The 18,109-nt window shown below is 47.7% G+C and overlaps 1 protein-coding gene across 1 annotated transcript in view; it reads right to left on the bottom strand.

Moving 5' to 3' along the window:
• Window positions 1–18,109, bottom strand: part of LOC107107195 (connector enhancer of kinase suppressor of ras 2-like) — a 579,263-nt gene that overhangs the window by 218,418 nt on the left and 342,736 nt on the right. The window contains exon 7 of the mRNA XM_015407453.1: window positions 688–747. Coding sequence (XP_015262939.1) covers window positions 688–747 — 60 coding nt within the window. The remainder of the gene's footprint in view (window positions 1–687; window positions 748–18,109) is intronic.

Here is an 18,109-nt window from a genome sequence, read left to right as displayed (position 1 = left end):
GGCAACACTTATACATTCCAAAGCCACACATATAGACATCCCAGGTGTAGAAGAGGCTGCAGCCGAACATCCTTCCATTGCATATGGCTCCAGTTCCAGGTGAGAGTTCTGCAACCAGCCACCATGAAGAAGGCCAGAGAGAGAAGAGGCAGCAGCCAGGCCTCTCTCCTCTGTACCTGGACTGAGGTTTCAAGGCACATCATGTTTTACTTTAGATCCATATTAGTTTTTAAATTGCTGTAAGCCACTTTGGAAGCCAATTTTTGTTTTCTGGCTTAAAAAATGGGCTAATTAATTATTGTATGGCATTGTGTATAGAATAGCCAGGAGATCCTAAGACTGCCTGGCAGTTAGAAGTTCTAGCTATTTTAGCATTACGCACCACTGGGTGGTGAGCTAGACTTTTTTTAAAGGCAAGAGACGTTTCAGAGGTGGTTTGCCACTGCCTTCCTCTGCGTCATGATCCTGGTATTCCTTGGAGGTCACTCTTCCAAATACTAGCCAAGGCCAACCCGGCTTAGCTTCTGAGATCTGATGGGATTGAGCTAGCCTTGGCTACCCTGGTCAGGATCTAACAGGTAGAAAAAATTAACTGCCAAAATGTTCCTCATGGGCCCAGCTCATGGTTGTAATGGTCAGTTCATGATAAAAAAAAGAACAAAACCATCCAAATGAACACAAACATACATTTTCCGTGGTTCCAGTGATCACGTGCAGCCCATCATATGTCGACTTGATATACATCCCCTTAAAAAGAATGAGAGAAGCCACAATTAACATCCAGAGCTAGTGAATAATCCATAATGAGCTCCCTTAAATAGGGCGACAGCAATTAAATTGTTTGCACAATAATGACAAAATGCTTATTCTAGATTAAAATGTACAGGGTGAGTTAAATACTTTACAATGAAGTGAGGCTCACAATGCAGTTTGTGAGCTTCGGGGTAACACAAAATTCTTCTGCAGGGTCAATGTTACGGCTTTCTTCCCCAAAGTCTCACATTTATACCTGACCTTTCTTCCAGTGAGCTCAGAGAACACAGACATGGAAGTTATCCCCAGGGGTTGTTTCGTAGAAAAAGAGCTAGGGGAACTCATTAGCATAACTCATTAGGATATGCCACACCCCCTGACATCAGGGGCCCGGCAGTGGACCTGCAAGGCCAGCGGGAGTGTGAGGAAGCCCCGCGAAGGCCCTCCCTGGCCCCAGGCAGGCAGGGGTGGGGAGAGGCAGGGGGGAAGCAACTTACCCTCCCTCTTCTCCTGCCTCCTCCTGGCTGAATGAGGGCCGGAAGCGGGGCGGCCGGAAGCAGGGGGCGGGGCTTCGTCATGTGCCCCGCCCCCGTACTTCACCTGGGGGAACTGCGATCCCCCGTGATCCCCCCCGAAATGACCTCTGGTTATCCCATATCCAAACAGCCTTGTGAGGTAGATAAGGTGTGAGAGAGAACATAACTGAGCCACAGGTACCCAATGAGTTTCACTACAAGTAGGGATTTGATCCCAGGCCTCTGGGTTGAAATCCTACTCCCTACTCATTACACCATAGTACTTCAAGCAAAATGGGGAAAAAAAGACATTGCTAAGAGAGGATGCTGGGAATCTTTGAAAGTCCCAGTCACATATTTGCATGATGGAATGGTGGGATTGTACGCCTTTAAGGCCTGCCCTCGACCATATCTGCCCTACATCTGGAATCAAAGTTGAAGGCAGCCTGGTTCTGTTCAGTTTATTTCAATACAAGTTCAGCTCAAAAAGTATTCATAAAATCAATAAAAACTGCCGCATACAACAATACCAAGACCAGCAAAAAAAGACTTACATGCCCCATTATAATCCAACATCATGCACACATTCCACAATAGCTATTTGAAGTCTCTGCCATCTATTTTTATCTTGTGCCTGCCATTATACGAAATTTCATTACATTTCGTTACGACTAATTTCTTTAGAGAAGTCTGAAAGGTGGATGGAAGTAGAGAAGTGTTCTTATCTTCCTGGGGAATTTATGAAAATCAGTGTAATATATTTGGAATGTATATCATTATAGCAGGGACAGTATAATAATACGTGATCAACTGTCTCAACCTTCCCCAATTGACAAGGGCAAGCCCGCTGGGAATAAGGAATGAAATAAGGAATGAATCCGCCTTCTGGAAAAGCTGAGGGCAAGGGACTGAAACATGCCAAAGTGAAGACTGTCCTCTATTCAGGAATTTCTACGACAGTGAGATAGTGTGCTGGCACAAAAATCTTACTATAGGATGTTGCAGTAGGGTACCAGTGTAAACAGGTCCAGTTGGATAGAAGGGCCAGGTCCCAGATCCGTTGCTTATTTCTTTGGTTTTCTGGAGGCCTAGATGTAACAGAGCTGGAGGGTAGAAGCCATACTCGTGTAATTTTCTTTCAACAGTTCTCAGCCAGCTTGAATGGTGCTTATATACAAGAATAAGGGGACGATTAGATTTTAGTCCTGTAGCACCTTTGAACCCAACAACAGTTTCAGGGTATAAGCTTTTGAGGGTCAAAGCTCCTGTTGTCAGACACAGGCCCTGGTCACATGGGCTAGATAACGCGGAAGGGGGGGAGGCGTGGCTGTTCGCCCCGGAGCAAAATAAAGCATGGTAGCCTGATCACATGGTCCCCGGAGTCTCCGTGCTTCGGCTGCTAGCTGGCGATCACATGGCAATGCTGCAGCATGGCAAATAAGCAGCGTGGGGTGATCACACAAGCGTTTCGCGTTTCTGCGCATGTGCAGTTCCGCAGAGCAACACTGCTTTCAGTTTTGTGTTTGAGCGCATGCGCTTACAAAAAACATCCGGTTTGCGATGGGATGTGGATGAGCGACGGGTGCCATGGGATGCTAGCGCTCCCGCGATCAGATGCCCGCCCCTGCCCGACGTTTTACGCATACTAGTGCACTTTCCGAGGTACTTTTTAACTCCGCATCTTCGGCGGGATGCCATGGGTTGGCTACGGGTGCGCTACGCTTCCCAGATGTTGCGGTGTGATTGTGCCCCAAAAATCTGCCTGACATTCGTGCCTTTTTCGTGGCAAATTCTCCGTGTGTCCATGGCCACAGTAGAGTAGAAATGGAGATCTGGGTCCTTTTATCCTAGTCAGAAGGTGGGAGGGGTATTGTGAAGAATGCTTGTAAAGGATGCAGAGATACAAGGCATACTGTAATCAGCCTGATTAGAATGCAGGAGAAATGCTTGGGGGGAGAAAATTAGCATCTGTAATGAGATAAAAATCCTATGTCACTATTCAGTCCTGAGGGGATCCATTGTGCTTAAACTTGTGAATAATCTTGAGTTAGTCCCTGAGGGTTGCAATTTAGTTTTAACCAACAGGTGGTCATTTGAACCCACATGAATTCCTCAAGTGGAACCAACCCTACTTTCAGCTCAAGGAGAGCATTTGGAATACATCAAGGAATCCAAATATTGGCCCCGGTCACACTAGCGGGAAAAGCCATTGCAGAAGTGTGGCTTTTTAGAGGTGCAGCAAATTGAAGTGCGGCAGCGGGATCAGACATATCCCCCGAGATGAGCTGCATTTGCTCCCCGCCACGATCACATGCCGAGGAGGAAGCGATGGGACGAAGGGTGAGGCGAGGCAGTTGCGCAGTTGTGCGCACGTGCAGTGTGGCAGGGCCTCGCATACCATGGGATACGGGCGCGTCGGTGATCACACGCCCACCCGTGCTGCGCGTTTCCAAGTAGGTAGTAGTGTTTTGCTGGTTTCTTTTAAATTCACATTTTCGGCCGGAACGGACGGGTTGGGGGCGGGTGTGTGATGCTTGCTAGATGTTGGCATCTGATCGCGCTGGTTTAATCCGCCCTCAACCCGTCCGTTTCGCGCCGAAAAAAATCCTCCCGTGTGACCAGGGCCATTGATAGCAAGAACCTAGATTGCATCACTTCCAGAGGGTGAAGATCTTTATAAAGGCAGACCTGGGACCCATACATTAATTGGGCAAACATAGCTGCAGGGATATAAGAAGCCCCTTTGGTAAAAAACACATCTCAAGGTGGCTGAGGATTGATGTAGTGGTTAAGTGCGTGGACTCTAATCTGGGAGAACCGGGTTTGATTCCCCACTCCTCCACTTGCACCTGGCTGGATGACCTTGGGCAAGACGTAGTTCTGATAAGAGCTGTTCTTGAAAAAGAGCAGTTTCTGTCAGAGCTCAGCCCCCCTAACTCACAGGGTGTCTGTTGTGGGGAGGGGAAGGGAAAGGAGTTTGTAAGATGCTCTGAGACTCCCTTGGGTAGTGAAGGGCGGGGTATAAATCCAATCTCCTCCTCTTCTTCTTCTCTTGTTCTATGGGTATTCTCAGTAATATGCACTAAAGACTTAGGCTGCGGCTCCACACACTTTCAGTGCACTTTCCAACTGGATTTTACTGTGGCCCATTCTGCATCTAGCATTTGCTCAGCTGTTTTACCAAACCCACATTGGAACAGAAATTCCCCTCTACATTGCATGCCAGTTTCACTTTCTTTGATTGTCAGATTTTATGGTAGCCTCCACACTGCACGCCTGTTTCACTTCCTTTGATCTTGCAGTTTTATGGTACTGTCTGCATAGATTTATGGCCATTCAGGGGTGACTCTGCAGTCAGTACAGCGTTGGCCTGGGGTACGTGAATGTGGTTTTGAGCCACATCTTTTTCTGTTCCAGTGTGGGTTTGGTAAAACAACGGAGTGAATGCTAGATGCAGAACGGGCTGTGCAAACTAGCAAAATCCAGTTGGAAAGTGCGTTGAAAGTGGGTTGAAAGTGGATTATTGAGTGTATGTGACTTCAGCCTAAGAAGGGTTCCAAAAGGACCTTTCCCAACAGCCATGATCTGAGCAACGGGGGGAAATATACTTCTTTTCTAAACCAGAGGAAAACAGAAAAAGAAATCTTGTCCCCAAAACTTTCTGTTCTCTGCAACTCAAAGAGAAAGCTTTCTTCTTCTTCTCTTCTTCTAAAGTGTTTGCTTTTGTTCTTTCTGGCCATTATCATTGCATGAGAAAAGCAAGGCACTGGGGGGGGGGAGCAATACTTCAAAAAAGGAACAACACAATTGTGAACCCAGCTAAGCAACGAACAACAGTTTTATCACCAGAACCTAATTCTGTCACCTCCTCTACAGCACAATACTTGGCATCTCATTATTTAAAGCATCGGAAATTTATATGCTGTTTTTATTCCATTTGTCTTTTTTTTAAAAAAGGAGAACAAACGTGGATGCATTTCTCTGTATCAGGAAGAAAATAGCCGCAGCTGCATTTTCTATTCAGAAGTGATGTCCCGCTACAACCCTTTGGAAACTGATGGTAAAAATAGTCCCCAAAGGAATCCAGTTAATCACGACACAGAAATGCTGAAATCATACAGGCAACCAAACTCTCCCAGTTCACTTAAATCCTGGGTATGTGTGCATCCATGGTATACTCAGACCGCACCACAGGAACGAGTGCTCCCATGTTGCCCACCTGATCTAAATGCACCATACCACCATACCTGATCTAAATGCACCACACTAATGAAGCTCTTTTAAGGTTCAGAATATGACCGCAGATCCTTCACAATGCTTACCTGGAGGACAGGCATATATTACATAAAGTACAGCCTCAATGGTTTTTCTCTGTCTTGAACAGTAATCCCCACCCCTCGCCCTCTTCCTGCCTTTGCCTAAACCTATAAGGTGATAGGGCAGCTGTGGTGGCGGCCTCCTATTTGGAGCCCCCTGACTCCCCCCCCCATGCCTAGTATGCTGCACGAGAAGCATTCCAGTGCAATGAACCCAGGTCAATATGGCTCTCCAGAGCACCTGAGACCACAGTTGGGCTCTTGGGAACAGTTGGAAAGAAAGTCTTGGACCCTGCCACAATCTCGATGAGCTGATAAGAACGTAAGAGACGCCAATGTTGGATCAGGCCAAAGGCCCATCCAGTCCAACACTCTGTGTCACACAGTGGCCAGAAATACCAGTGCCATCAGGAGGTCCACCAGTGGGGCCAGGACATTAGAAGCCCTCCCACTGTTGCCCCCCCCCCCCAAGCGCCAAGAAGACAGAGCATCCCTTGCCCCAGAGCCCCTATCTATACCTTGTGGCTAATAGCCACTGATGGACCTCTGCTCCATATGCTTTTCTAATTCCCTCTTGAACCCGTCCATGCTTGTAGCTGCCACCACTTCCTGTGGCAGTGAATTCCATGTGTAACTTCCTGTGCCACTTCCTGTGGCAGTGAAATCCATGTGTGATGAGAAGTGCAAAGAGGTCGAATCCTCCCAGTTGGGCTTAGACATAAGCAACCTATTTTCTTGGGGGGGGGGGCACAGTTAGCTTTGCTGAGCTCTGTACCAAATCGAGCCGTGCAGACTTCAACCATTGTTAACCACTGTATATGGAAACGGAGACCCAGCACCACGTAAAGCAGGAATCCCCGTCTTTTGGAGCCTGCGGACACCTTTGGAAGGCCGACACAGGGTGAAGAGTGCAATCCAAAATGGCTGCCGCAGGAAGTGGAGTCAACCACAAAATGGCTGCCATAGGAGGCAGAGCCAAAGATACACATCGAGGAAGCCCAAGATCAGGGGAGAAGGGTAACTGGAAAATACATCCCAGTAAAGAGCAGTGAGAGAAAGAATAAAATCAACACTGTGGTGGCAGCTGGTGCTGAAACAACATTATTTTAATCTGCGCAGCCAATCAGATCGCCAGTGGCCAATCAGAAGCCCTGCTGGGGAAGGGCCCCGCCCGCTTTCAAAAAATACTTGGCAGGGACCAGGCGGGCACCATGTTGGTAACCTGATACTAGAGTTTCGCGTAGTATCTGAGATAGCCATGTTCAAATCACCATTATGCCAGAAAGCTCTCTGGGTGACCTTGGGCCAGTCTCTCTCTCAGACTAGCTGACCTCATAGGGTTGGTGTTATGAGGGTAAAATGGAGGAGAGGGAATGGCGTTGTAAGCTGCTTTGGGTCCCCATGGTGGAGAATAAGCAGGGGTATAAAAATCTAAATAAACAAGAAACACTAAAGACCTTGCACAACCAGCTTTCGGGAATCGCTAATGTCCCACTAATTAACATGAGGAGTTTTTTGCCGCAGCCTCATGGACCGGACGTTCGAGCACCTAGATTTAGAAGCCCAAGAGAGACCCAATCCAGATCCTTTGACATTAATGCAATGGAACAGAATTATTTTTATGGGGACTAGGGTGAGTCCATGCAGCCTATTTAGGGAGAACATTTCCCTCTTCTCCCAAAAATACTAGAACTCAAGGACATCCAGTGAAGTCGATAGACAGATTATAGAACTGCAGGCTGTGGAAGGTCGGTAGTTCAGTAGTTCGAGACCTGGGTGCCGCATGACGGAGTGAGCTCCCGTCTCTAGTTCCAGCTCCTGCCAACCTAGCAGTTCGAAAGCAAGAAATTGCAAGTAGATAAATAGGTACCGCTTCAGTGGGAAGGTAACAGCGTTCCGTGCGTCTTGGTGTTTAGTCATGACGGCCACATGACCACGGAAACGTCTTCAGACAGCGCTGGCTCTTCGGCTTTGAAACGGAGATGAGCACCGCAACCCTAGAGTCAGACTCAACTGGCTTTCGAGCAAGGGAACCTTTACCTTTTATGACCCTAATAAACAACACATTCATTCATATTCAACAGACAGAAAAAAGGAAATTCTTCTTTACACAGAGAGTGATTAAAATGTGGAATTTGCTGCCAGAGGATGTCATGTTGGCCACAGGCATAGGCAGCTTTAAAAGGGGATTAGACAGATTCATGGAAGATAGGTCTATCATTGGCTACTAGCCATGGGGACTGTGGCAGAACATGCCTGCTTTGGCCCACAGGCCGCACTGCCCTCTTAGGGGGTTCCCAACTCCCTGGAGGAGCTTTTCTTTCTCTCTAGGGTATCTTGCTACCAAGGAATTGCCCACTGGGAGGGGCAGGACTCCCGGCTTCCCTTCCACATGGAGAGGCCTCATTTCTATGTCTCCCACTAGCCCAGTGCCTGGCTACCATGGGGACCGATTAATTGTTGGGATATTGTTGAAACCCACCCTGAGCCTGCTTGTGGGGAGGGCGGGATACAAGTTCAATTAAATAAATAAGTAAATAATGCCCTGGGCACCTCTGGAGGAATAGCCACTTGCCAACCCCCTTGGAGCCCTTTTTAAAATAGCACGTCGGAAACAGTGGAGGTCTATGCGGTACCAGACAACCACTACCCATATCAAAAGATTAAAAAGAAAATAGTTACAAGCATACTTTGGCACAGCACCAGATTTGATCAAGGGAATTCAAAATAATGGGTAAAAACACAAATCCTTTGTCCCTCTCACTACACATGCCCTATCTGATGTTAGAATAGGACAGGCTCTTCTAGCTTAGGCGGTTACCAATCTCTACCAAGTGCCCATTACCTCAAAGCATCCTTCAGTACTTCTGGCCAGCCACATGGTCAATGGCTACCTGCTCAGAGGGGAGACTCTGTGTTAACTTGCAGAAAAGCAGCATCCCAAAGAAAGAGAGCTATTTCCTGTTGCAAGGAGATTTTACCAAATCCCTGTCTCCTTCCATTGACCAGGTCAGATGGGGCAGGTCTCTTTCTGATGGTCCTCTGGCATTCTCAGTCCTCCAAATCTATTACCTGTTTGGAGAAGGAGAGGGTGAACTGGCCCATCCCATTATCTCTCCTGCTATGATCTATTAGCATATTTTAAGAGATGTGTCTGGAAGGCCATGGGCTAATTTCCTTCTCCCTCCTGTTTGTTCTTAGCTCAAAGAAAAAAAAATGTTAAAACCTACAGTGGAGGTCTTGCTCATTGCTAACCTTCCAGAAGACAATGCATTTCTTCAAAGGGACTAAAGGGAACCTCCCTGTTCAGAGGCAGTAAACCTCTGAAACATAATGCCAGGAAGCAACATGGGGAAGGCCTTGGCCTCTATACCCTGTTGTTGATCCTCCAGAGGAAGTGATTGGCTACTGTGTGAGACAGGATGCTGGACTGGATGGACCACTGGTCTTATCCAGCAGGGCTCTTCTAATGTTCTTAACCCCCACTGAAAATGAATTATATCATTTTGTCTTCTTCCCACTAATTACATTGGGGCTTACTCAGGAGAACATCCCTGCGGACTGTGCCCTTTGCATGAGAAATACTCATCATCACAGAGACCATCAAATTGTTCTTCTCTGCAGGGTAAACATTTGGGGCGAAATGCCCCGTTCTTCACCATGTGGCTTGTTTGGGCTTCTCTCCCCTCACCATTAATGCCATGCATCTCCTGCTCTCGTTTCTGCCGTGCTCACGGTTAGGAAGACCCTCAAAGGACCAGTTTATCCTTCATGGTAAGAAGCTACTGGCACTAAAGGAAACATATTGTTTCTGCAAGACAGCCTGTGTCATGATGACACTGCTTTGGGGACCACGCCGTGTTATGTCTAAACAGACAGGCAGGCTGAGCTGTACAAATTGCCCATACAGGATCCCGCTCTGCTCCGAGCAGCTGCACGGTAGAAGAAGGGAAACTGCCGTAGGCTTTCTTTGGCTATTACACCCGAGGAATTGTAATTGTATTATTATTACAAGCAAAATGCCCCCCCCACCTTTACGACTGATAGTGTGAGTGAGCAAAGAACGCTTGTATACAAGTGCGCACTGCAACATTCTGCACAGATCTCATTGTCCCCCTGTGCCAGTGAGGGCCAAGCCACCCAGTGCTAAACCAGTTTAAAGGTAGGTTTTTCAGGGCTCTGTTTGTAGAAAAAGCCCAGCATGAATTCATTAGCATAATAGGCCACACCCAACAGCAGGAACTCATTAGCATATTGGGCCACACCCCTGACAGCACAGCTCATTAGCACATTAGGCAACACCCCCATGTTACCAGAAGTGTGGTCATCCAGCCACACCCACCTTTTGCTTGTTATTCTGTTTACCTTGTTTGTTGTCCAAACCCAGGGCTTTTTTGTAGCAGGAACTCCTTTGGATGTTAGGCCACACACCCCTAATGTAGCCAATCCTAATGAGTTCCTGCTGTTGGGTGTGGCCTATTATGCTAATGAGTTCCTGCTGGGCGTGGCCAACTTGGGAGCCAGCCGGAACTCCGTTTCTGTGCGTTCCTGCCCAAAAATAGCCCTGGGTTTTATCCTTCCTTTTAAAAAAAAGCCCTGTTCGGTTTCCTTTGCTTACGAGTGAACAGGAAACTCTTTCTTACTGAACGTGTTCGACTCATAATTATCTAGGGTATGAATCCGTTTGCCTTGTAATGCGCCAACATATAATGCCTTGAACATCATTTCCTGAGAAGTTCCATATCAACTTGTAATATAAAACAAGATTGCGCACAAGTTCATAATGTGCTTGAATAGAGTAAGTCTATTTTGCAAACAGAGTTTAAGCCTCTTTTGTTGTCCAGTTAAGTAAACGCCTGGGGAGTGATGGAGAAGGGAGGCGGGAACATATCTGCCAGCTTAGCAAGACCCATGGCTGGGCATCTGCCTCTCCCCTTTTTGCAAGCATTTGAAGCTTGGGCTTGCCAGAGGCATAAGCCAAAGGGCTCTTACTCCTTGGTGCGTAGCCTGAGGCCCTGGGAGGAGTCGCCCTGGCAGAACCAGCACTAATCCAATGCCAACCTTGTAACTCATCACTTGCTTCGAGAAGTGTACCGAAGGCCTGCTAAATTAGATGTCTCTATTTAAATTGCATTTTGTGTGCATGTCTGCTCGCGCACACACATTTTATTATGTAAGCTGCTTTGAAGTCCCCAGTGTGAGAGAAAAGCAGGGTAAAAATTACAGACGTAAACAACTCCAAGAAGCTGTGAGCCAGCCCGTGAAGCTTTGGAGTCCGAGGCTGGGCTGGGGGTAAAGAACTGTACAGTCCCGGAGGTTGTCTAATCAAAGTCTGGGAAGCTTCCCAATCCAATCATCCATGCAAAGGATTTTAAGATTGCTACAGCTCAAAGTGAGCTGGTTCCTTGATCGTAAGATCAGCTAAAGTCATCCATTCAACTACAAGGTAAGGGTTTTGAATAATTCCACAGGTGCACAGAAAAATAGGACTTTGTAAATGTCCGGTGATGAGATCCACCCTAGACTTGCAGGGGCAACTCACGCTGGCTGAGACAAGCCATACACAGCTGGCAGGCCAGGACATGAGCAGGACAGGCAGGGCAGGCCTGCACGCCCTGGGTTCAGTAATAGAATTTGGCAGCCAGGTGGAGCCAGCCACATCATCAAGTCCTGCCTGGGAAGAGGAGCAACCCAGGGGGCAGCTGCAGCTGAGACAGGGTTTCAGGACTCTTTTGGTTAGGTGAAGGGTTCTGGGGTGGGGGGCGGAGCAAGACAGGGGAGTAGCTTAGAAGGGTGGCCTATTTAAGGAGGACCCACAGGAGGATAGGGAGGAGGGAGGCTGTGGTGGCTCAGAGATTAAGATGCTGAACTGCAGACCAGGGAGTTCCATGCCTGAATGAAGAGCTAAGCCCAAACCTTACTGATACATGCCCAGCATCCAGTCCATAACAGGGCACTGCGCAAAAGGTGGGAAAATAACACTTTCAACCACATTTTTTAAAATTGGCACCATTTGTGAATTGAATTGCAAATATTTTCAAATACTGTTCAGCTTTGAGGAATACATTGGGCTGGATATAGGGATTGATCTGCAGAAGGCACTGACGTTCACAGATTCTTCTTGCCTTCCTCTTCCCCTTGCAGACCATAAGTTTATCCCAGGTTGTAGGACCTACATGGACCAATAGTAGGGATAGGAACAAACGGGAATAATGCAGTTCAGTTCTTGGCTTGTGGCGTGCCCGGTTTGCAGACCATGGACCATCACGAACTTTTAGCAGCCTCATGAATCGGGTTGGTTTGTGAGGTTTACGAGACAGTAGAACAGCCCCATCGGCATGCTAGAAACACCAAACACACGGATCTCTGGCTGACTCTCCTCTACCTGCCCCCCAAGTGTGGTGAGGACTGTATTTACAGGGTCTGAGTTGCAGCCCCCCCAGAAGGTTACTGCCTGTCATTTTCCCAGAAAGAATTTTCCTGGGGGCACTTTGTTTTTTGGGGGGCCGTAACTCAGACCTCATAAATCCATTCCCCACCAAACTTGGAAGGCAGGTAGAGGAGAATCAGCCAGAAATCCCTGGGGAGATTGGTGCCTCTAGCTCACACAGGATCTGCTCTATACACTCCTGATCCTCCTGAACCGCCTGTCAAAATGACCACTGTGGTTCTAGAGTGTATAGAACGGATCCTGTGCAAGCTAGAGACACCACCTCTCAGTGGACCTCCCCTGGATGCTACTCTACATGCCTTCCAAGTTGTTGCTTTGGAGTTATGTAAACGTTTGATTGAGCAGAGACAGTCTGTCTAGTAATGTCTCCACACACAGACCAGCATGAACCTCCATAAATAGCTTGAACATTCATGGAAAGTTCATGCCTGTTGGCCAGTCATGAACTTGACCGATTCCCCACAAGTAGCTGTGCTGTCATCGCTCTTCCATTCCCCCCCCCCCCCCGTTATATTGGTCAATTTCACACTATTCACTGTTTTTTGAGGATCAAGAAGACATGGAGGAAGTTGGGGGGAGATGCAGGTCAAAATGTGGCCATGCAGCAAATAGTGTGAAATTGACCAATATGACCAGGGGAAATGGTGGCACAGCTGCTTGTGGGGAATCAGTCCTTGACTTTGTAAACTTTGTAAACCATGAACCAGCCAAAATGCACACAGTTCATGCCCATCCCTAACCAATAGCTATGCAAGTCAGGAGGCTTAGGGACAGGAAAGGTGATAAAACTATCCTTTCCACCTCTTCTGTCGGAGCCGCTCCGTCAATGGAATTTGGAGAAGGCGATTTTTCACTGCTTCCCCACAGCACCCTCCACATGGGACCTGCAACCTCAGGAATAAAACTTTCACAGTGTCAGGACTGCTGGAGGAGGGGGAATAAGAGGGGGGAAATTTGCCATCCCTGCTTCCATGGATTCAACCTATTTTCTTAAAAGTTCAGCACCCCTTTTCCAGCCTTTGTGTGGAAACCCTGTACATTTGCAGGAGGACTGCTTGGTGGGCTTTTTGATATTGCCTGATCCCTGCCCAACATTCTTTGCACTGGAAAGGGCAGAAATATCTATTTTGGATTAGAAAAACTGGTGCCTTTGCCTGCTTCTACTGGCAAGACACTGGGGAAGCAGGAATTCCCCCAGCCCCGCCCCCTCATCTTGTCTCTGACCGTCTGCACGAAGGCCTCTCTGGAGTATTTCTCTTTCTTAGTGCTGCCTTCTGAAAATCTGTTTTTGAATATGTATTTTACTTTGATATTTGATGTGACATTTCATATGTGTTTGACTGAGCAAATGCTGCATTCATACACTCTTTCTGGCAATATGCAACGAATACATATTTGCATACGCTTTTTACTCCATCATTCAGAATGTCATATCAAAGAGCAAAGCAAAATACATATTCAAATACAGATTTTTCAGACGCAGTTATTTCTTTGTGCCTCTTAAGCACACTCAGGTCCGTTTTGATGTGCCATGCCACTAAATGGACAGATCAAACTTGGCAGAAAAATGCTACTGGGGAGCATTTCATGAGCATCTCTTTAAAGTCCCGGATGGAACCGCAGCAAAATTCAACAGACCGACGCTCTGCTAGTACAACTACTACCCAAAGCTGCTGGAGGTTGCTACAGTTCTCAGCCAACAACTGCTTCTTCACATCCCAAAACACCTCCTGGGGAAAGCTGACATTTGCCTATTGGTAAGAAAAGAAGTAGTTAGCAGCCATATGGGTCCCAGAGTCGCCCCCCCCCCAAATCAGAATACCATCCCCATAATAAATAATAACAGATGGTATTATATGTGTTTGCATACTGGATCAGGTATGCTGGAACTAAATGCCAAACTGGAAGGGCCTGTAATAAGACTGGTCCTTCTCTCAAACAGTTGAGAATGTGCAGAGACCCCAAATATATTCCTAAGAGAAAGGTGGGTGGTTTGGCCCAAACTAGGTGAAGTGTCTCCCTCTTGCTGGCAGAATCTTACAGCACTATCAAGGGTCTTGCATCCAACAGAAACAGAGGCTGTGGCTCTGTGGTAGATCTCAGGTATGTGCTTTGCATTCAGATGGTCCTGGGTTCAAACCGTTATACCTCCAGTTAAAAGTGCAGAAAAAGAAATAAGGAAACGGGAAGTGCACTCTGATCTACGGAAACCGTAGATGTTGTCTGCTCTGTAGAGAAAGGAACAAAACCACAGCTATTGCAAATATAGCTTCACAGGAACCACACTGTCTGGAAAAATTGCAGCTTTAGCTTAACCACAGTTTCTGCCTAGTGACAGAAAAGGCCAAAAGGTTTTTAAGGATCACACAGGCATAATGATATATACTAACACCCCTCTGAATGGGTAATGCCTTTTTAGCATGAACATGCGATGTGGGTAGAGGTATGTAGTAGAGGGATGGGAAATAGATTGTAACTCTACCCTTCTCTAGGGGGGGGGAGGGAGAGAGGGGTGATCAGGACAGGGCGGAACAGGGATAAAAACAGCTACTCAAAGGACCGCCCTTTGAGAGGCTTGGGTGATTGCTCATTGTGCAACCTGCTTCTCCACTTTTTATTCAAATAAAAAGCTTTTCTACATCCTTTCACTGTTGTCCTGCATTGGAATAATTCAGGTAATAGGGATCTGATGTCTTCCAGATCCTGGGAGTGATCCTAACAAAAGGATCAGTTGATGTGAAAGGCCTTGAGTTGAAACCTCGGACAGCTGCTGCCACTCACAGCAGACCATACTGACCAGTAGTCTGAATCAGTATCAAGCGTCTTTTAGAACAAACAAGAAGGGGGACCTGCGATACTCGCGGGGGGGGGGAGAAGCTCCACGGGAGGAGAAGGAAGCAGCCACAGGTGAGCCTTCTCCCCTGCTAGGGTTGCCAAGTCCATCTTCCACCCCCAGCGGGGAACTTTGGGGGCGTTCCTGGAGGGGGCGGGGAATCCCCGACGTGATGACATCGCGTTGGGGATGTCCGCCACCCCCCCACCCGCCTGTGCACAGGATTTCCAAAAACGACAGTTCCCTGCACTTAAAGGAGCCGCCGTTTCCCTTTTGGATGCAGGAGCCGGCGTTTCCCCTTTAAGAACAGCCGCATTTCCCTTTTAAGAGCTGGAAGGATTTCCAGAAACGGCAGTTCCCTGCACTTGAACGAGCCGGCGTTTCTCTTTTGAATGCAGGAGCCGGCGTTTCCCCTTTCAGAATAGCTGCGTTTCCCTTTTGAGAGCTGGATGCTGGCATTTCCCTGCAAGCTTGTGGAGATTGGGCTTGGGAGGAAACACGGGTTCCACACACTTAGGGGGAGAGAGATGGGTGGCTGTGGGTGTTGGGGGCGGGGCTTCCCCTGCTGGCCATCTGGCCGGCGGCGGGTAGAACCCCCCCAAAACGGGGGACCCATGCACACCGGGTAGGTTTGGCAACCCTATCCCCTGCCCTCCCCCCGGCACCCACGGCGAGGCCCGTGCCTCTCCAAGCCTTCTCCCTCCTCCCCCCCTAGCACCAGTGGCGAGGCCTGAACTTGGCCCGCCAAGCTTTCTCCCTCCCCCCTTCTCTATCAGTGGCCTGGCCGGCCTGCCGAACTTTCTCCCTTCCCCCCAGCAGGGGCGGCGGCAGCAGCGAGGCCCGAACTCAGCCTGCAAAACTTTCTCCCTCCCCCCCGGGTGGTGGCGATAAGGGCTGAGTGGCTTACAACTGCCGCTCAAGCCTTCTCCTGCCCCCCCCCTGGCAGTGGCAAAGCCGTTCTCAGAGCGTTCCCTGCACCTGCGCAGGGAACACTCTTTTACTTTTGGGGGGATTTAAATACCCCCGCATATTTTTTCCAAGTTTTCAGAATTTTCTGCACATCTGGGTATTGCCCCAAATGTGCAGGAAAAATCTCCCTGCCCCCCAAGTGCCCCCGATGTGCGGATTTAGATATCCGCACGAAGGGGGCGTATTGGGAATTAGATATATAGATGATTCCTATTCATATTAGTTTACACTTTTGCTGACAGTCTTTCTGCATGCATACATCGTACAGTGTTTATATGCAGGGTATGGTGTTTATAACATTTGAGAAATGCACAGATGCAATGCTGATTGATGCACAGACTCTGGAAAATGTGCACATTTGGCGAGAGTGATTCAGTACAGCAGAATGGTGCAAAAATAAAGAGCCACAGGTTTGTTTCACACATAAAGGAAGCAAAATCAAAACAGTGATTTTGAGGTTGAAGCAGCAGGGATGAGAAATGCAAAAAGCAAAAAGAAGATAGAATCCTCCTATTCAGTGCATGTGCACTGGGGTGGGAGAGTGAGTTCTGCAGCCGTCTTCTTGGAACAACTTGTGGTTGCGCTGACTTTCCTCCAACAACGATCATGCAATCCATTCTCTTATAGTCTATGGACTCTATCCAGCAAACACAGCTCTTATACAAATTCCATTAATGTAAATGGAGCTTGCACAGGAATGGCACTTGGTTGATCCCCCCTCCCCCCCTGACAAAATGCTGAGATGAGTGAAGCAAGAAGAGCGTATTGTTTGGAAAGAGAGACATCTCCACTGGCCACCAGGGAAATTTCATATATCAAAGGATTGGCTTGCAGCAGTTCTTGCCAGCGCTTTCTGGAAACAGAAGGAGGGTCAAATAAGATCACCATGTGCCTGGTGCTTATTGACTAGGCATTTGCAGGATCAGGCCCCAACAGTACAAGAGAGAGCCCAGAGAATGCAGTAGAGAAGTCACAGGATGGTATGAGGTCTGCAAATACAAGGCAGGGAAAAGTCCAAGGCCAAGGTAAGGAAAGGTAGGGTACAGCAAAATTAGGAATGAGTATATGGTAGATAGGCAAAGGAGTGTATCTTGAGAATGCATCAGCAATTAATAGTGCAATCCTTTGCAGAATTATTCCAGCCTAAAATCCAACGAAATTAATCGGGTTAACTTTGTATAGGATTGCTTATTCTGTGAGGGGTACTTGATTTAAAATTTTGAATAATTGGTTTTAGTGAGATGTTTATACACGACTGGTTGGATCCCACAAACTTCCCCACTTGATCCTGTCCAAATTATAGAACTGGCCTGGAGAAAATGACCTGGCTTTGAATAGAAGCTTAATGGGATGTTATTTACCAAGTGATATGAGTTTAGTCCCATGCCATGAGAAGATTCAACTGCCTATTTCCTCAAGTTAAGCCTCTATTAAATAGTTGGGGCATTTTTTAATCCAGGCTTTCTGGCAACCATGCCCCTTTCCCTCCCTCACTTCCCATCCCATGTGGCTATTGCCCATGCAGGTCCCATGATGTCGTCGTCCCCCCACAGCTTTTGGATAATCAAAGGGGGAATATTCCTTTTCTCCTTTTCACATGCAGAAAACCTCACAGGAACCAAAATAAAATGTAATAGAGAGATACAGTTAGACAGAAGCTGACACACAAACAAGGCAAGGGAGATGGAATGTGGGCATGGCTGGAGAGGAAAGGAGTTCCTTTCGGAGGAAAGGGAGGCTGAACAGTAGGGATACCAGCCTGCAGGTAGAACCAGGGGATACCCTGGAATTACAGCTCGTCTCTGGACCTCAGAGATCAGTTGCCCTGGAGAAAAATTGATGCTTTAGAGCAGAGACGTCAAATATATGGTCTGCGGGCCAGATCTGGCCCCTGCCAGCCTGCTCCTCAGCCTGTGAACAACTGGATCTCTGCTGCTTCCTATTCCTGCTTCCTATTTCCTGTATTGCAGTTCCTTGTGCCCAGTCTCTCTTATTTCCTACTTCACAGAGGAGAGAAAGAAAGCCAAGCCTTTCTTCCCTTGATTAGCAAAGGGCTCCCCCCCCTCCTCCCCCTCTGGGGGAGGAGAAGAGCCAGATAGAGAGAAAATGGAGTCCTGTGGCACTTTTAAGACCAAGAATGTTTTATTCCAGGTATAATCTTTTGTGTGCAAGCACACTTCTTCAAAGAGAGGGAGGGGAGGGGGGGAAGAGCCAGAGAGAGAGAGAGAGAAAGAGAGAGAGAGAGAGAGAGAGAGAGAGAGAGAGCGCGCGA

The sequence above is a fragment of the Gekko japonicus genome, unplaced genomic scaffold (assembly GCF_001447785.1).
Source record: "Gekko japonicus isolate JY-2015 unplaced genomic scaffold, Gekko_japonicus_V1.1 scaffold535, whole genome shotgun sequence".
NCBI classification, from domain to species: Eukaryota; Metazoa; Chordata; class Lepidosauria; order Squamata; family Gekkonidae; genus Gekko; species Gekko japonicus.
The sequence above is the reverse complement of the archived record's forward strand: the minus strand, read 5'-3'. Positions and strand labels throughout refer to the sequence as shown.